Source organism: Mastigoproctus giganteus, chromosome 11 (genome assembly GCF_048544385.1).
Source record: "Mastigoproctus giganteus isolate SK-2022 chromosome 11, ASM4854438v1, whole genome shotgun sequence".
Lineage (NCBI taxonomy): Eukaryota > Metazoa > Arthropoda > Arachnida > Uropygi > Thelyphonidae > Mastigoproctus > Mastigoproctus giganteus.
In genome coordinates, this window is record NC_143585.1 from 32,717,697 (window position 1) to 32,731,984 (window position 14,288).

The 14,288-nt window shown below is 37.9% G+C and overlaps 1 protein-coding gene across 2 annotated transcripts in view; it reads right to left on the reverse strand.

Moving 5' to 3' along the window:
* The window catches only part of Mgtor (nuclear basket protein megator), a 676,213-nt gene that overhangs the window by 580,043 nt on the left and 81,882 nt on the right, over nucleotides 1-14,288 (reverse strand). For both annotated transcript variants that reach the window (XM_090385135.1, XM_090385134.1), the window contains exons 8-9: nucleotides 13,439-13,661; nucleotides 7,911-8,089 (exon numbers count right to left, since the gene is read on the reverse strand). In XM_090385135.1, the coding sequence (XP_090241261.1) occupies nucleotides 7,911-8,089; nucleotides 13,439-13,661 (402 nt within the window). The remainder of the gene's footprint in view (nucleotides 1-7,910; nucleotides 8,090-13,438; nucleotides 13,662-14,288) is intronic.

Below are 14,288 nucleotides of genomic sequence, written 5' to 3' on the forward strand. Positions count from 1 at the left end.
TAGGGTAGCTAAGAATAGAAACAGGTGCAGGTATACTTGCGTGTACACCAATGCTAGGAGTTTAGTAAATAAATTTGATGAATTTGAGGTATTGCTCAAAACATCAAAGGCAGATATTGTTGGGATATCAGAGACGTGGTGTCACACAGATATAAGGAATGCAGAACTGCAATTTGGGGAGTACAATGTGTACAGGAAGGGTAGACAGGATAGGAAGGGAGGAGGGGTTATGCTATTAGTGAAGAAACACATAAAAACCAAGGAAGTGAAGCCAGTCAACATCGCTGGACAGTGCAGTGTTGAATCAGTTTGGTGTGACATAAGCATTGGGAGATTAAAATTGAGAGTAGGAGTGTGCTATAGGCCTAATGACTCTGATGAGTATAATATGAAACTGTACAGGGAAATAGAGTGGGCCAGTAAATCAGAGAGTCTTATAATGGGAGATTTTAATTTCCCAGATATTGACTGGAATTTGGGGGCTGGTCACTCACACACTAACAGGGCTTTTGTGGATTTATTGGATGATTGTTTTCTACATCAGCATGTTCGGGAGGCAACTAGAGGGAGTAATACTCTTGATTTCATTATCAGCAGTGATTCTTCATGCATTAAGAATCTGCAGATAAATGAACCACTAGGTGGCAGTGCTCACAGTGTGCTGAAGTGGGATTTACTCAAAGAGGTAACTACCATTAGGGGTAAAGGGAAGGGTTATTGCTTCCGTAAAGGCGACTACGATGGACTGAGACAGTATTTAAATTCTATACAGTGGGAACAACTGATGATGTTACCAACAGCAAATTCAAAATGGGAAGCATTCAAAGAACTTATCTTGGAAGCTACTAGGCTTTACATACCAAATAAGAAATATTGTCCAAGGATTAGGCCAAAATGGATGTCAGATGAACTAATGAGGCATATGGCAGAGAAGAAAAATGCATGGGATACTTACAAATTAACACATGACACAGAAGCCTATGATAGATACAAGTTGATATGCAACCAAGTTACAAAGGAGGTTAGGCAGGCGAAGGCAGATTACGAGAAATCCTTGGCAAGGGATGCAAAGAAAAACAGCAAAGAGTTCTTTACTTATGTAAACTCTAGAAGGAAGGGGATGAATCAGATTGGTCCACTTGATATTGATGGGTCAACTGTTGATGATCCTGCTCAGGTAGCTAACAAACTAAATGAATATTTTGCATCGACATTCACACATGAGGAGTTATTCAGCGAGGGGAATGCCAGAGGTGTATTCAACTCTAGCAGTAAGCTACAGAATCTTGAAATAACTGAGAGTAAGGTGGAGGAGAGGTTATTGAAGATAAACACAAAAAAGGCACCCGGGGTGGAGGGGATCTATCCAGTTATATTAAAGGAGGCAGCAAAGGAAGTAAGCAAACCCTTAGCCATAATTATGAGAGCTTCCTTGGACTCAGGGGAGGTACCCATAGACTGGAAATGTGCAAATGTGACCCCAATTCACAAAGGAGGATCAAAAGCTGACACAAGTAATTATAGACCTGTGAGCTTAACTTCTGTTCCAGGAAAATTAATGGAGGCACTGGTTAAAGAAGCACTGCAGGATCATTTAGACAAGACTTCAGTTATAGCTCGGACACAGCATGGTTTTGTTAAGGGGAAGTCTTGCCTGACCAATTTGATTGGATACTATGATGCAATCACAAAAGAACTGGATGCAGGGAATAGCTTTGATATTATATACTTTGATCTTAGAAAGGCTTTTGATACTGTTGCACATGGAAGACTGCTACACAAATTGGAGCAGTGTGACATTGGAGGCAAATTGCTGCTATGGATAAAGGGGTGGTTGAGGGGGAGATGACAGAGAGTGGTAATCAATGGATACTGCTCATCGTGGACTAATGTTATTAGTGGAGTCCATCAGGGCTCAGTGTTGGGTCCATTATTGTTTTCTGTATTTATAAATGATATTGATGATGGTATATCAAATTTAATGTCCAAGTTTGCAGACGATACAAAGGTAGGCAGGGTTGTCAAGGACACTACTGACACTATGCTGCTGCAACAGGATCTGGAAAGGTTGAGCAGATGGGCTGAGAGGTGGCAAATGAAGTTTAACATTGACAAATGTAAAGTACTACACATGGGAAACAGCAACCCCAGAGCAACATATCAACTCTGTGGTACTACACTGACAGTGGTAGAGAATGAAAGGGACTTGGGGGTGGTTGTGCAGGCAGATATGAAGTTCTCTGAGCAGTGCAGACGGGCTGCAAGAGTAGCTCATGGAGTATTGTCAATGATATACAGGAATTTTTCCAGCAGGGATAAGGAGGTGATTATTCCCTTCTATAAGGCAATGGTCAGGCCACACCTAGAGTACTGTATACAGGTCTGGAGGCCTCATTTCAAGAAGGATGTAGAGCTGCTGGAACGAGTACAGAGAAGGGCAACAAGATTAGTGAATGGAACAAAGGGGTGCTCTTACGAAGAAAGGCTTAAGTTTTGCAAATTACAGTCTGGAGACTAGGCACCAGCGAGGTGATCTGATAGAGGTGTATAAAGCCTTGAATGGTTTAAGCATGCTCAATGCTGATGGGATTCTTCCTCTAGCTCAGAAAAATCACCTGAGAGGGCATAAATTCAAATTGAGGAAAGACAGATGTAGGATAGACGTGCAGAAATTTGCCTTTAGCCAGCGGGTGGTTGGTTGGTGGAACAGACTTCCATTCCTTGTCGTGGAGGTTGATAGCCTAAATAGGTTTAAGGCTCAGCTGGACGGGTATTTTGAACGAACAGAGGGGTGAAGTGGAAGTGGGGTTTTTTTTTTTTTTTTTTTTGGCTGATGCTGCATAAGCTTGCTTTCTTGCATCAAATGCCTCTACTAATGCTAATGCTAATTGAACTGTACTGTTTTAACTAAATAAATATAGTGACCTAGTTATTACAAACGTAACATCATAAATTAATACATATAAGTTGACAGGGGATAAGAATGTAATATAACGTAACTCGGAGATAATATTCGATACCGAAATATATATATATATATATAGTGTTATAACTGCATTGGTATATAGGTTTAGGGTTATATTTTCTATTGGAATTTTACTGAACTTGAAAAGAAATCATGACTCAGACCAGAGCAGCAAAGCAAAAGGCTCAAACTAGTGGAAGTGCTGTGGCTCAGGGGAGAACTGAGGGGGGGGGGTGTCCTCTGAATCACAGTCTATTGAAATGCACTGCTTGTTTGATATTTGTGGAGAAATCAGGAAGAGGACATGATATTGCCAAGGGGAATGTCTTTGTGTGTGCACGACGTAAGGAGTGAGAGGAAATCAGGCGCCAACTCGGCATTGTTATGGGCTTATATGAGAGCTTGAAGGACAGGGTGGATGCCCTAGAAGGATTTAAATTGAGGGCCAATCAAGCTCTCAGCTACCCACGTCAATGCCAGAGCATACACTTGAACATCACACAACACAGCAGGGAACATATTGTGCAAAAAGGATAGATGGAACAGGATCAGGGTATGTCTGCCAAGGGCAAAGGTTGATGACGTTGTAGGGCAGATATCATCCTTTAAGGGCACAAAGGTGATATTGTTGTACCCGTTGGCACTAATGATATTAAGAGTAGGAGATTGGCAGAATTACTTAACAAGACAATGCTGAAAAAAAAAAGCCATGAGTTAGGGTTGAATTTGAAAGTGTCTGCAATTCTGCCAAGACACGATAGAAGGGAGTATATGATGAGAGCCTTGTCAATCAAGTCGGCCCTGGAGAGATTGTACACGGCTCAAGGGGTAGAATTTTTCTCAGCCTGGGCTGTGCTTGTTAACAGGAGAGACTGCTTCTAGAGGGATGGGATATATTTAAATAGAAAAGGTGCAAGAATATTTGCTGATGCTATCGAGGCAGAGTTAGGTGGGTCGGAAAACTGCTAGCTTGGGGGATACACAGATTAATAGATTAACAGTAGCCACTGGCAGAGGTAAAAGTGATTCTTGCACTACTGCTATTGAAACGCAATTGAGCAGCAGCCTGGAAAGCAAGGCAATGGGAATTTCCACGACTGCTGGGAGTCATAGTGGAACAAGGAAATACATGGGCTTTGTTAGGGTAACTAAGAGTAGAAACAAGTGCATGTATGCTTGCATGTACACCAATGCTAGAAGTATAGTTAATAAATTCGATGAGCTTGAAGAGCTAGTCAAGACATCAAAGGCAGATATTGTTGGGATATCAGAGACATGGTGTCACAGACATAAGCAGTGCAGAACTGGAATTCGGGGAGTACAATGTGTACAGAAAAGATAGACAGGACAGAAAGGGAGGAGGGGTTATGCTGTTAGTTAAGAAACACATAAAATCTAAGTGCATCCAGTTGATGTGGGAGGACAATGCGATGTTGAGTCTGTTTGGTGTGACATAATCACTGGGAAAGGAAAAATGAGAGTAGGTGTGTTATAGGCCAATGAATCTGATGAGTATAATGGGCAATTGTGCAGAGAAATAGAGTGGGCCAGTAAATCAGAGTGTCTTATAATGGGGATTTTAACTTCCCAGATATTGACTGGAATTTGTGGGCTGGTCACTCACACACTAACAAGACTTTTGTGGATTTATTGGATGATTGTTTTCTACATCAGCATGTTCGGGAGGCAACTACAGGGAGTAATACTCTTGATACTACTGATAATCAGTAATACTACTGATTATCAGTAGTGATTCTTCATGCATCAAGAATCTGCAGATAAAGGAACCACTAGGTGGCAGTGATCACAGTGTGCTGAAGTGGGATTTACTCAAAGACGTAACTACCATCAAGGGTAAAGGGAAGGGTTTTTACTTTCGTAAAGGCAACTACGGTGGTCTGAGACAGCATTTAAATTCTATTCGGTGGAACCAACTGATAATGTTACCAACAATTCAAAATGGGAGGCATTCAAAGAATTAATATATACTAACTAAAAATATCGTTCAAGGTTTAGGCCTAAATGCATGTCAGATGAACTAATTAGACATATGACAGAGAAGAAAAATGCATGGGATACATATAAATTATCATGTGACACAGAAGCCTATGATAGATATAAGCTGGTCTGTAACCAAGTTACAAAGGCAGGCGAAGGCAGATTACGAGAAATCTCTGACAAAGGATGTAAAGAAAAACAGCAAAGAGTTCTTCGCTTATGTGAAATCTAGAAGGAAGGGGATGAATCGGATTGGTCCACTTGATACAGATGGTTCAACTGTTGATGATCCTGCTCAAGTAGCTAACAAACTAAATGAATATTTTGCATCGACATTCACACGAGCAGTTATTCAGTGAGGGGAATGCCAGAAGTGTATTCAACTCTAGCAGTAAGCTAGATAATCTTGTAATAACTGAGAGTAAAGTGGAGGAGAAATTGTTGAAGATAAACACAAGAAAGGCACCTGGGGTGGATGGAATCTATTCAGTTATATTAAAGGAGGCAGCAAAGGAAGTAAGCAAACCCTTAGCCATAATTATGAGAGCTTCCTTGGACTCAGGGGAGGTACCCATAGACTGGAAATGTGCAAATGTGACCCCAATTCACAAAGGAGGATCAAAGGCTGACACAAGTAATTATAGACCTGTGAGCTTGACTTCTGTTCCAGGAAAATTAATGGAGGCACTGGTTAAAGACACACTGCAGGATCATTTAGACAAGACTTCAGTTATAGCTCAGACACAGCATGGTTTTGTTAAGGGGAAGTCTTGCCTGACCAATTTGACTGGATACCATAATGTAGTCACAAAGGAACTGGATGCAAAGAATAACTTTGATATCATATATTTGGATCTTAGAAAAGCCTTTGATACTGTTGCACATGGAAGACTGCTGCACAAATTGGACAGTGTGGCATTGGAGGCAAATTGCAGCTATGGATAAAGGGATGGTTGAGTGGGAGAAGACAGAGAGTGGTAATCAATGGACACTGCTCTTCGTGGCCAAATGTTATTAGTGTAGTCCGTTAGGGTTCAGTGTTGGGTCCATTGTTGTTTTCTGTATTTATAAATGATATTTATGATGGTATACCAGGCTTAATGTCCAAGTTGGCAGGGTTGTTAATGTCACGAATGACAGTACACTGCTGTAACAGGATCTAGAAAAGTCGAGCAGATGGGCTGAGAGGTGGCAAATGAAGTTTAACATTGACTAATGTAAAGTACTACATATGGGAAGCAGTAATCCCAGAGTAACGTATCAACTCTGTGGTACCACACTGACAGTGGTAGAGAATGAAAAGGAACTGGGGGTAATTGTGCAGGCAGATATGAAGTTTTCTGAGCAGTGCAGGTGGTCTGCAAGAGTAGCTCATGGTGTCTTGTCAATAAAATACAGAAATTTTTTTTTTTTCTAGCAGGGATAAGGATGTGATTATCCCCTTGTATAAGGCAATGGTCAGGCCACACCTTGAGTACTGTATACAGGTCTAGAGGCCTCATTTTAAGAAGGATGTAGAGCTGTTGGAATGAGTACAGAGAAGGGCAACAAAATTAGTGAATGGAATAAAGGGTTGCTCTTATGAAGAAAGGCTTAAGTTTTGCAAATTATAGTGTCTGGAGGCTAGGCACCTGCAAGGTGATCTGATTGAGGTGTATAAAGCCTTGAATGGTTTCAGCATGCTCAATGCAGATAGGATTCTTCCTTTTGCTCAGAATAATCGCCTGAGAGGCCATAAATTCAAATTGAGGAAAGACGGTTGTAGGATAGATGTGCGGAAGTTTGCCTTTAGCCAGCGGGTGGTTGATTGCTGGAACAAACTTCCATCTGTTGTTGCAGAAGTTGATAGCCTAAATTGATTCAAGGCAGAACTTGACAAACACATGGAGCAAGTGGATGGGTGAAATAAGGGGTTTTTTTTTTTTTTTTTTTTTCGGCTGATGCTATAGAAGCTTGCTTTCTTGCATCATGTGCCTTTGCTAATGCAGTAAATGTTGACCATGATGCGTTTACTCCTTGTGTTTTATCTTAGATAAAAGATGTGAAGTTTACAGTGATGTTATTGGTAATTATATTGGTAATGTTATTGGTTATTGGTTATTGGTAAATTGGTAAATGCATTAAAGAAGAGAATAATGTTGATCCAATTACAATGTAAAATACTATGATAGATGGGCTTTGGTCAACATTTCCTAATGTTGAAACATTATTAAAAATATTTTTAAACATTCCAATTACAAATGCAAGAGAAGAACGATAATTTTCAGTCCTTAAGCAAGTTAAAAATTATTTATGTAAAAGCTTAACTCAAGCTCATCTGGAAAGTCAAGCTATTTTATTTGTTGCAAATAAGTGTACAGAACTTGAATATGGAAGAGGTTATTGATAAATGCGCATAAATAAAAGCATGAAAAACAATTACTATTGTTTTTTAATTATTTTATTTAATTATTGATATAATTTACTATTTACTTTAATCGATGTTACACCATCACTTGTTATTTATTTATACTATTATATATTATATTAAAAAGAGATTACATTTATAATTTGGAGTAGTCAATTTTGTGATATAATAACTAATTAAAAAAAAATTGTCATATGTTATTTTTTCATTTAATAACACAACTTTAAAACTGTATTGAAATTAAAATAATAAAACATACCCCTACATAATATATGCTAAAACATTTTGGGGCCTCAAAAAAACTTGGCACCTGGCGGCCTCAAACTGTCCTAATCTGTAACTGGTTATTCTTTCATTGCACAATGAACAATTAAAATGGCAGTAAATATGGGAACTGAACTGTCATACAAAACCAGTGTCTTGAATTCTAGCAGTTGCTAATTCATTCAGTTTCAAAATATATACAAATTACAATCAACAAATAATGGTGTCTAAACAGGCTTCATGTTGTCTTGAATGATGTGACCAATATACACTTACAGTAACTATTTGTTGTAATTGTTGATTTAGTCTCTGTTTCTCACTTTTTTCCTTTTGCAATTCCTCTTGTGTCTTAACAAATTCAGAATACATCTGAGTTAATGTCATTCCAGATCGCAATACTTCACTTGTTGCTGCAGCTGTTGGAAACAACTTCTCAATATTTTCTTTACTCAAGCCTAAAGATAAGGATAAAAATAATTTAAGAATAAAAAAGCAAGTGAAGCAACATACAATTAAAAACAAGAAAGCCAGATGACATTACTACTGAATCGCTGATGTTTGCAATATACACCCGCCCCCCAACTTACGTAAGGGATGCGTTCAGCAGAACTCGATGTAAGTTGGAATTTTTTTGGAAGCATTTAGGAAAATTACGACTTGCGTCGTAATTTTCCTAAATGCTTACGCAGCACTTGCAAATTTGATTGAAGCAAAAGAGAAATGTTCGACGAACATGTAAATATAATTATTTATTAAATTTTTTTTATCTCATGCATAGGAAAAATTACAAAAGTGTACAAAATTACAAAAATTTCAAAATTATAAAATTACAAAAAGAGAGAGGAGACAGGCATAATATCAGCAAGTTTTACCTTTCAAGCATTGTTGCCAGAATTAGCTCTCCAGCTCATAAGCACACAGCTGCAGAAGTTGAGGGCTGTGGAGATTTTTTCCAATACATCATAAAATTTCTCTGCAGCTGCAGAATCGGCACTGGTGACTTCACTGCATACTTTTAATCTTTTGGAAACCAGCACGATGCTTGAACCACTTAAACCACCCGTTGCTTGCCACGAACTTGTCTTGGGGTTTGCCGTACTTATCTTCATAAATACTTCTTGCTTTTGCTTGAATGGCAATTGGACTCAAGGGCACTTGCTTCTGAATCTGATTTTCCATCCATATTATTAATAGATTTTCCATCTTCGATATAGCACCTGAATGCTGTTTTGTAGTAGTGGCATGTGATGCAAGAAAGCAAGTGTATGAGCTTATACAGCATCAGCCAAAAAAAAAAAAAAAAAAAAAATCACACCATTCCCTCCAAATGCCTGTCCAGTTCCTCCTTAAATTTATTCAACTTATCAACTTCCACAATGACAGATGGAAGTTTGTTCCAGCAATTAACCACCCACTGGCTTAAGGCAAATTTCCACATATCTATTCTACATCTGTTCTTTCTTAATTTGAATTTATGCCCCCTTAGGTTCGTAATCTGAACAAGTGGAAGGATCCCATCAGAATTCAGCAGGCTCAACCCATTCAAGGCCTTATACACCTCAATCAGATCACCGCGCAGGTGCCTAGTCTCCAGCCACTGCAATTTGCAGAACTTAAGCCTCTCGCTTGGTAAGAGGATCCCTTCATTCCCCTCACCAATCTTGTTGCTCTTCTCTGTATACGCTCAAGTAAATCTACATCTTTCCTAAAATGAGGCCTCCAGACCTGTACTCAAGGTGTGGCCTGACCACTGCCTTATAAAGAGGGACAATCACCTCCTTTTCCCTATTAGCAAAATTCCTATATATCATTGACAAAACCCCATGACCTGCCTGGCAGCCTGTCTGCATTGCTCAGAAAACTTCATAACTGACTCACAATTACTCCCAGGTCTTTTTCATTTTCTACCACCTTAAGTGTAGTACCACACAGTTGGTACGTTTCTCTGGGGTTACTTCTACCCATATGCAGTACTTTGCATTTGTAAAGGTTAAACTTCAGTTGCCACTTCTTAGCCCATCTGCCCAAATTATCTAGATCCTGTTGCAGTAGCACACTGCCATTACTGTCATTAACAACCCTGCCAACCTTTGTATCATCTGCAAACTTCGACATTAAGCCTGATATACTTTCATCAATATCATTGATAAATATACAAAACAACAGTGGACCCAACACCGAACCCTGTGGGACTCCACTAATAACATTAGTCCACGAAGAGCAGTACCCATTAATTACCACCCTCTGTCTTCTCCCACTCAACCATCCTTTTATCCATTGTAGCAACTTACCCTTAATACCATTCTGCTCCAATTTGTACAATAGTCTTCCATGCGCAACAGTGTCAAAAGCTTTCCTGAAATCCAAATATATGATATCAAAATTATTTTTTGCATCCAGTTCCTTTATAACCATATCATAATATCCTATCAAATTTGTCAGACAAGACTTTCCCTTAACAAACCCATGCTGTGTCTGAATTATTGCTGCAGTCTTATCTAGATGATCGTGCAATGCATCTTTAACCAGTGACTCCATTATTTTACCCGGAATAGAAGTTAAACTAACTGGTCTATAATTACTCGTGTCACCCTTCGATCCCCCCTTTGTGAATTGGGGATACATTTGCACATCTCCAGTCCGTGGGAACCCCCCCCCCCCTGAATCCAAGGATGCTCTCATAATTATGGCTAAGGGTTTTGCTTAGTTGCTTTGCCATCTCCTTTAATATAACTGAAGAGATCCCATCCACCCCAGGTGCTTTTCTTATGTTTAACTTCAACAATTTCTCCTCCACTTTGCTCTCAGTTATTACAAAAAATCATTAAGAACCCTGCTACAATTTGATAACCTTCTGCCATTTTCAAACCTTAATAATTCCTCATGTGTGAATGTAGATGCAAAATACTCATTCAGTTTGTTTGCTCTCTGAGCAGGATCATCAACAATCGAACCATTGATGTCAAGTGGACCAATCAGATTCATCCCCTTCCTTTTAGAGTTTATAAAAGTAAAGAAATCCTTGCTGTTTTTCTTAGCATCTTTTGTTAAGGATTTCTCGTAATCTGCCTTCGCCTGCCTAACCTCCTTTGTGACCTGATTACATACTAGCTTATATCTGCCATAGGCTTCTGAGTCGCTTGATAATTTATATGCATCCCATGCATTTTTTTTTCTCTGTTACGAGTCTCATTAGTTCATTAGATAACCATTTAGGCCTAAACCTTGAACAATATTTCTTAATAGGTATGAAACTTTTAGTAGCTTCCACTATTAATTCCTTGAATGCTTCCCACTTAGAATTTGCTGTTGGTAACATCAGTTGGTCCCACTGCACAGAATTTAAAAACTGTCCGAGACCACTGTACTCACCTTTACGGAAGCAAAAACCCTTTCCTTTATTCCTGATGGTAATTAAATCTTTAAGTAAATCCCACATCAGTACACTGTGACCACTGCCACCTAGTGATTCCTTTATCTGCAAATTCTTAATACACGAATGATCTCTGCTGATAACCAGATCAAGAGTATTACTCTCTCTCTGGTTGCCTCTCGAACATGCTGCTGTTCACTGTTGATCTTAAATGTCTTGATCCTTTAACAGTTCTTTTGTACACACACTGTCCTTTTGAAATAGCATTCACTGTTGAAGCAGCAAGACTTAATTCCCATGCAATAGATGACAAACTTTGCCCTTACTTTACTTCTTAATTATCATCTTCATTTCTAAATCAATTTTGTTTCATTTCCTAGCACTGCGAGCACTTGCACTTTCCAATTGTCCCTTTCCCTTCACCACTGTAATAGGTAAATAGGAATGAAGAGAAGATTCTGAAAATATATTTATGTTTTTTATATGATTGAAGATTTCAGTGAAGAGGAACTCATTTCACCATAATACTGCAACATAACAACACAAAGAATTCCAGTTATCGATATTATCGCAAATGCAATAAGATCGAGTTTACTACCCATTTATAGTAGATTGCGCTAATAGAAAAGACAAATAAACTGGCAAGTGCAAATTGTTTTTATTGTTTTATGGTAGTGACGTCCAGAAATGTGTTTTAGAAAAATATCACAAAGGTGTTTAAAATTGATTCTTATAACAGAATATATTATAACGATGAAAGTGTAGCACAATTTCAATTCTAAAAATGACCTTTTAGAGAGATAAATAGCTTAGTTATATAACGAAAATTTAAACTTCCAAGTTCTTGGAACGAATTACCAAAAGAAAAAAAAAAACAGAAGTGTTATTGGGTTCACATTACGATATTTTTGCAATACCTCCATTTATTTCTACGGGATGCAAAATAAGTTTCCATGATTTTTTTTAAGCTTGCACCGGCCGGCAAAAACTTACATAAAGTCAAATTTCCATAAGCCAAATATTACTTAAGCCGAGGAGTGGCTGTATTGGTTAATTGCTAACTACTGTAACACAATGTAAATCTACAAACAGTTGTGCAAATGTTTGTATTTTTATATGTATTAAAAAACTTTTATTACTTTGGTTAAAAAAAAAAGCTTTAATTTATTTTTGTCATTATTATATTGTAGTTGATGGCAAATTTAAAATACTTATGCAACTGTCAAGTCTGTTATATTTACATCATGATTGAAAGATCATAAAAACTATGAAAATTGGCATAAACTTTTGAGTGCATACTCATATATATTTAAGTCTTTCCTCATATGGACAACCCTTTTGCCGATCACACTAGGCGAGTTACCAGTCTTTGGACCCTTTCAACAAGCACGATGTCCTTCTTTAGGTGCGGTCTCCATATTTGAACATAGTATTCCAAGTGTGTTCAACAATAGCTTTATATATTGGGATCATGATGTCCTCATCTCTACTGGCAGTGTTTTGATAAATCATTGATAGGACACCATAGGCATTCGATGCAACCAGTCGACAATGCTCAGAGAACTTCATGTCTGACCATATTGTAATGCCCAAGTCCCTTTCCTCCACTACCGGCTTCAGTTGAACTAAAGCCGGTAGTGGAGGAAATGAGGGATTACTGTTCCCCAGGTGTAATACCTTACACTTTGCTTGATTAAAGCATAGCTGCCATTTTTCTGACCATTCCTGAAGTGTATCTAGGTCACTCTGATGAAGCTCTACTTGGCAATGATCATTAATTACTCAACGAATCTTTATATCATCTGCAAATTTAGACATCACACCCTCTATTCCTTCATCAATGTCATTTATGGAAATCAAAAACAACAGTGATCCTAATACTGATCCTCGAAGAACCCCACTTTTTATATCAACCCAATCTGAGGAATAACCATTTATCACAACACTCTGCCTCCTGCCCTGAAGCCATCCAGCTATAGAATTAAATTCAAACTGAACAGAACTCTTAAACTAAAATCAGAATTAAGTATTTAACATTAGAAAATATTTATTCTTAAAAAAAAAAAAAAGTTAAAAACCACTACCTCAAATAATGTAAGTTTAAGTAGAGTATCTATGTTCTATGGTTGGTGTTCGTTACTAACAAATTGCAATACTAGGGTCTTTTCACCATTTCAGGAGGATCTGTAGTATTTTTCAAGCATTTGTATTGATAGAGCAGATGCCGTTAATTCTGTATAGTGTACCTTTTCTCAATCTTTTTTTAAGTTAGTAGGTTTTTGTTTAGTTTGACATTAGTCAGATGATGAGCTTTTTTGGGGGGGGGGGGTAATTGAATGCATTTCTCTTTAATTAAGACACTAAATTTATTTTTTGGCAACTATGAAAGAGAATAAAAATATATCTTTACTTTTGGTAGAATAAAATATACCTTTGGTTTTGGTTAACAGCTCATTTGCATGTTCTAATTCCTTATGTAACTCAGCTATTTCTTTATCTTTGTTTTTAATTTGCAAATCCCATTGGTCCTGTGATTCACTCAGTGTATTTTCTAATTTACTATGTGAATCTGTAGTTTCCTTGAGTAACTTCTGCATCTCTTCTAGAGCTCTTAACATTTGCTGTGCTTTTTCCTGTGCCTCTTCACTCGATTGCTGAAAAACAAAAGAAAAAAAATAATAAATATAATAAATATAGGAGTTGAAGGGCAATATTCTACATGCAGGTAACATTATGTAAGAAGTACAAAAGTTAGAACACTACTATGTGTGGATTTTGAAATAAAAATATATTTCTGAATGGTAGTGCTGCTCTTAGAAATATAAACCAAATAATAGAACTACTATATGCATTGCCCTATCATTAATATCTTGATACCTATATATTGCCAAATAATCTTTATTTATAGGAAAACTAATATGTGCTGATACCTTTAGTTTTCAAGACAGCCTCTAGTCTCCATAGGAACAGTCTCCACCAGTTTTCTGAAAACTTCCTGATATTTTCAGCCATTTTCGGCCTTAAAAGTGGTGACCTGTTCAGCTCTATTTTTTGGGCAGTCTCTCCTCACAAGCACCTGATGCTCAAATCATTCCAATGGTTCTCGATAGAAGCGAGGTCAAGGTTCTGGGATGACCAATCAACTTTATCAATGCTTACATCGTCAAACCAGTATCACGATGCAAGCAGTTTGACATGGAGTGGTGTGCGAATACAGGTACGAGCCCTTTCCCAATGTGTTCCCACAATGTAGGTAGAGCATTATTGTCCAGGACATCTAT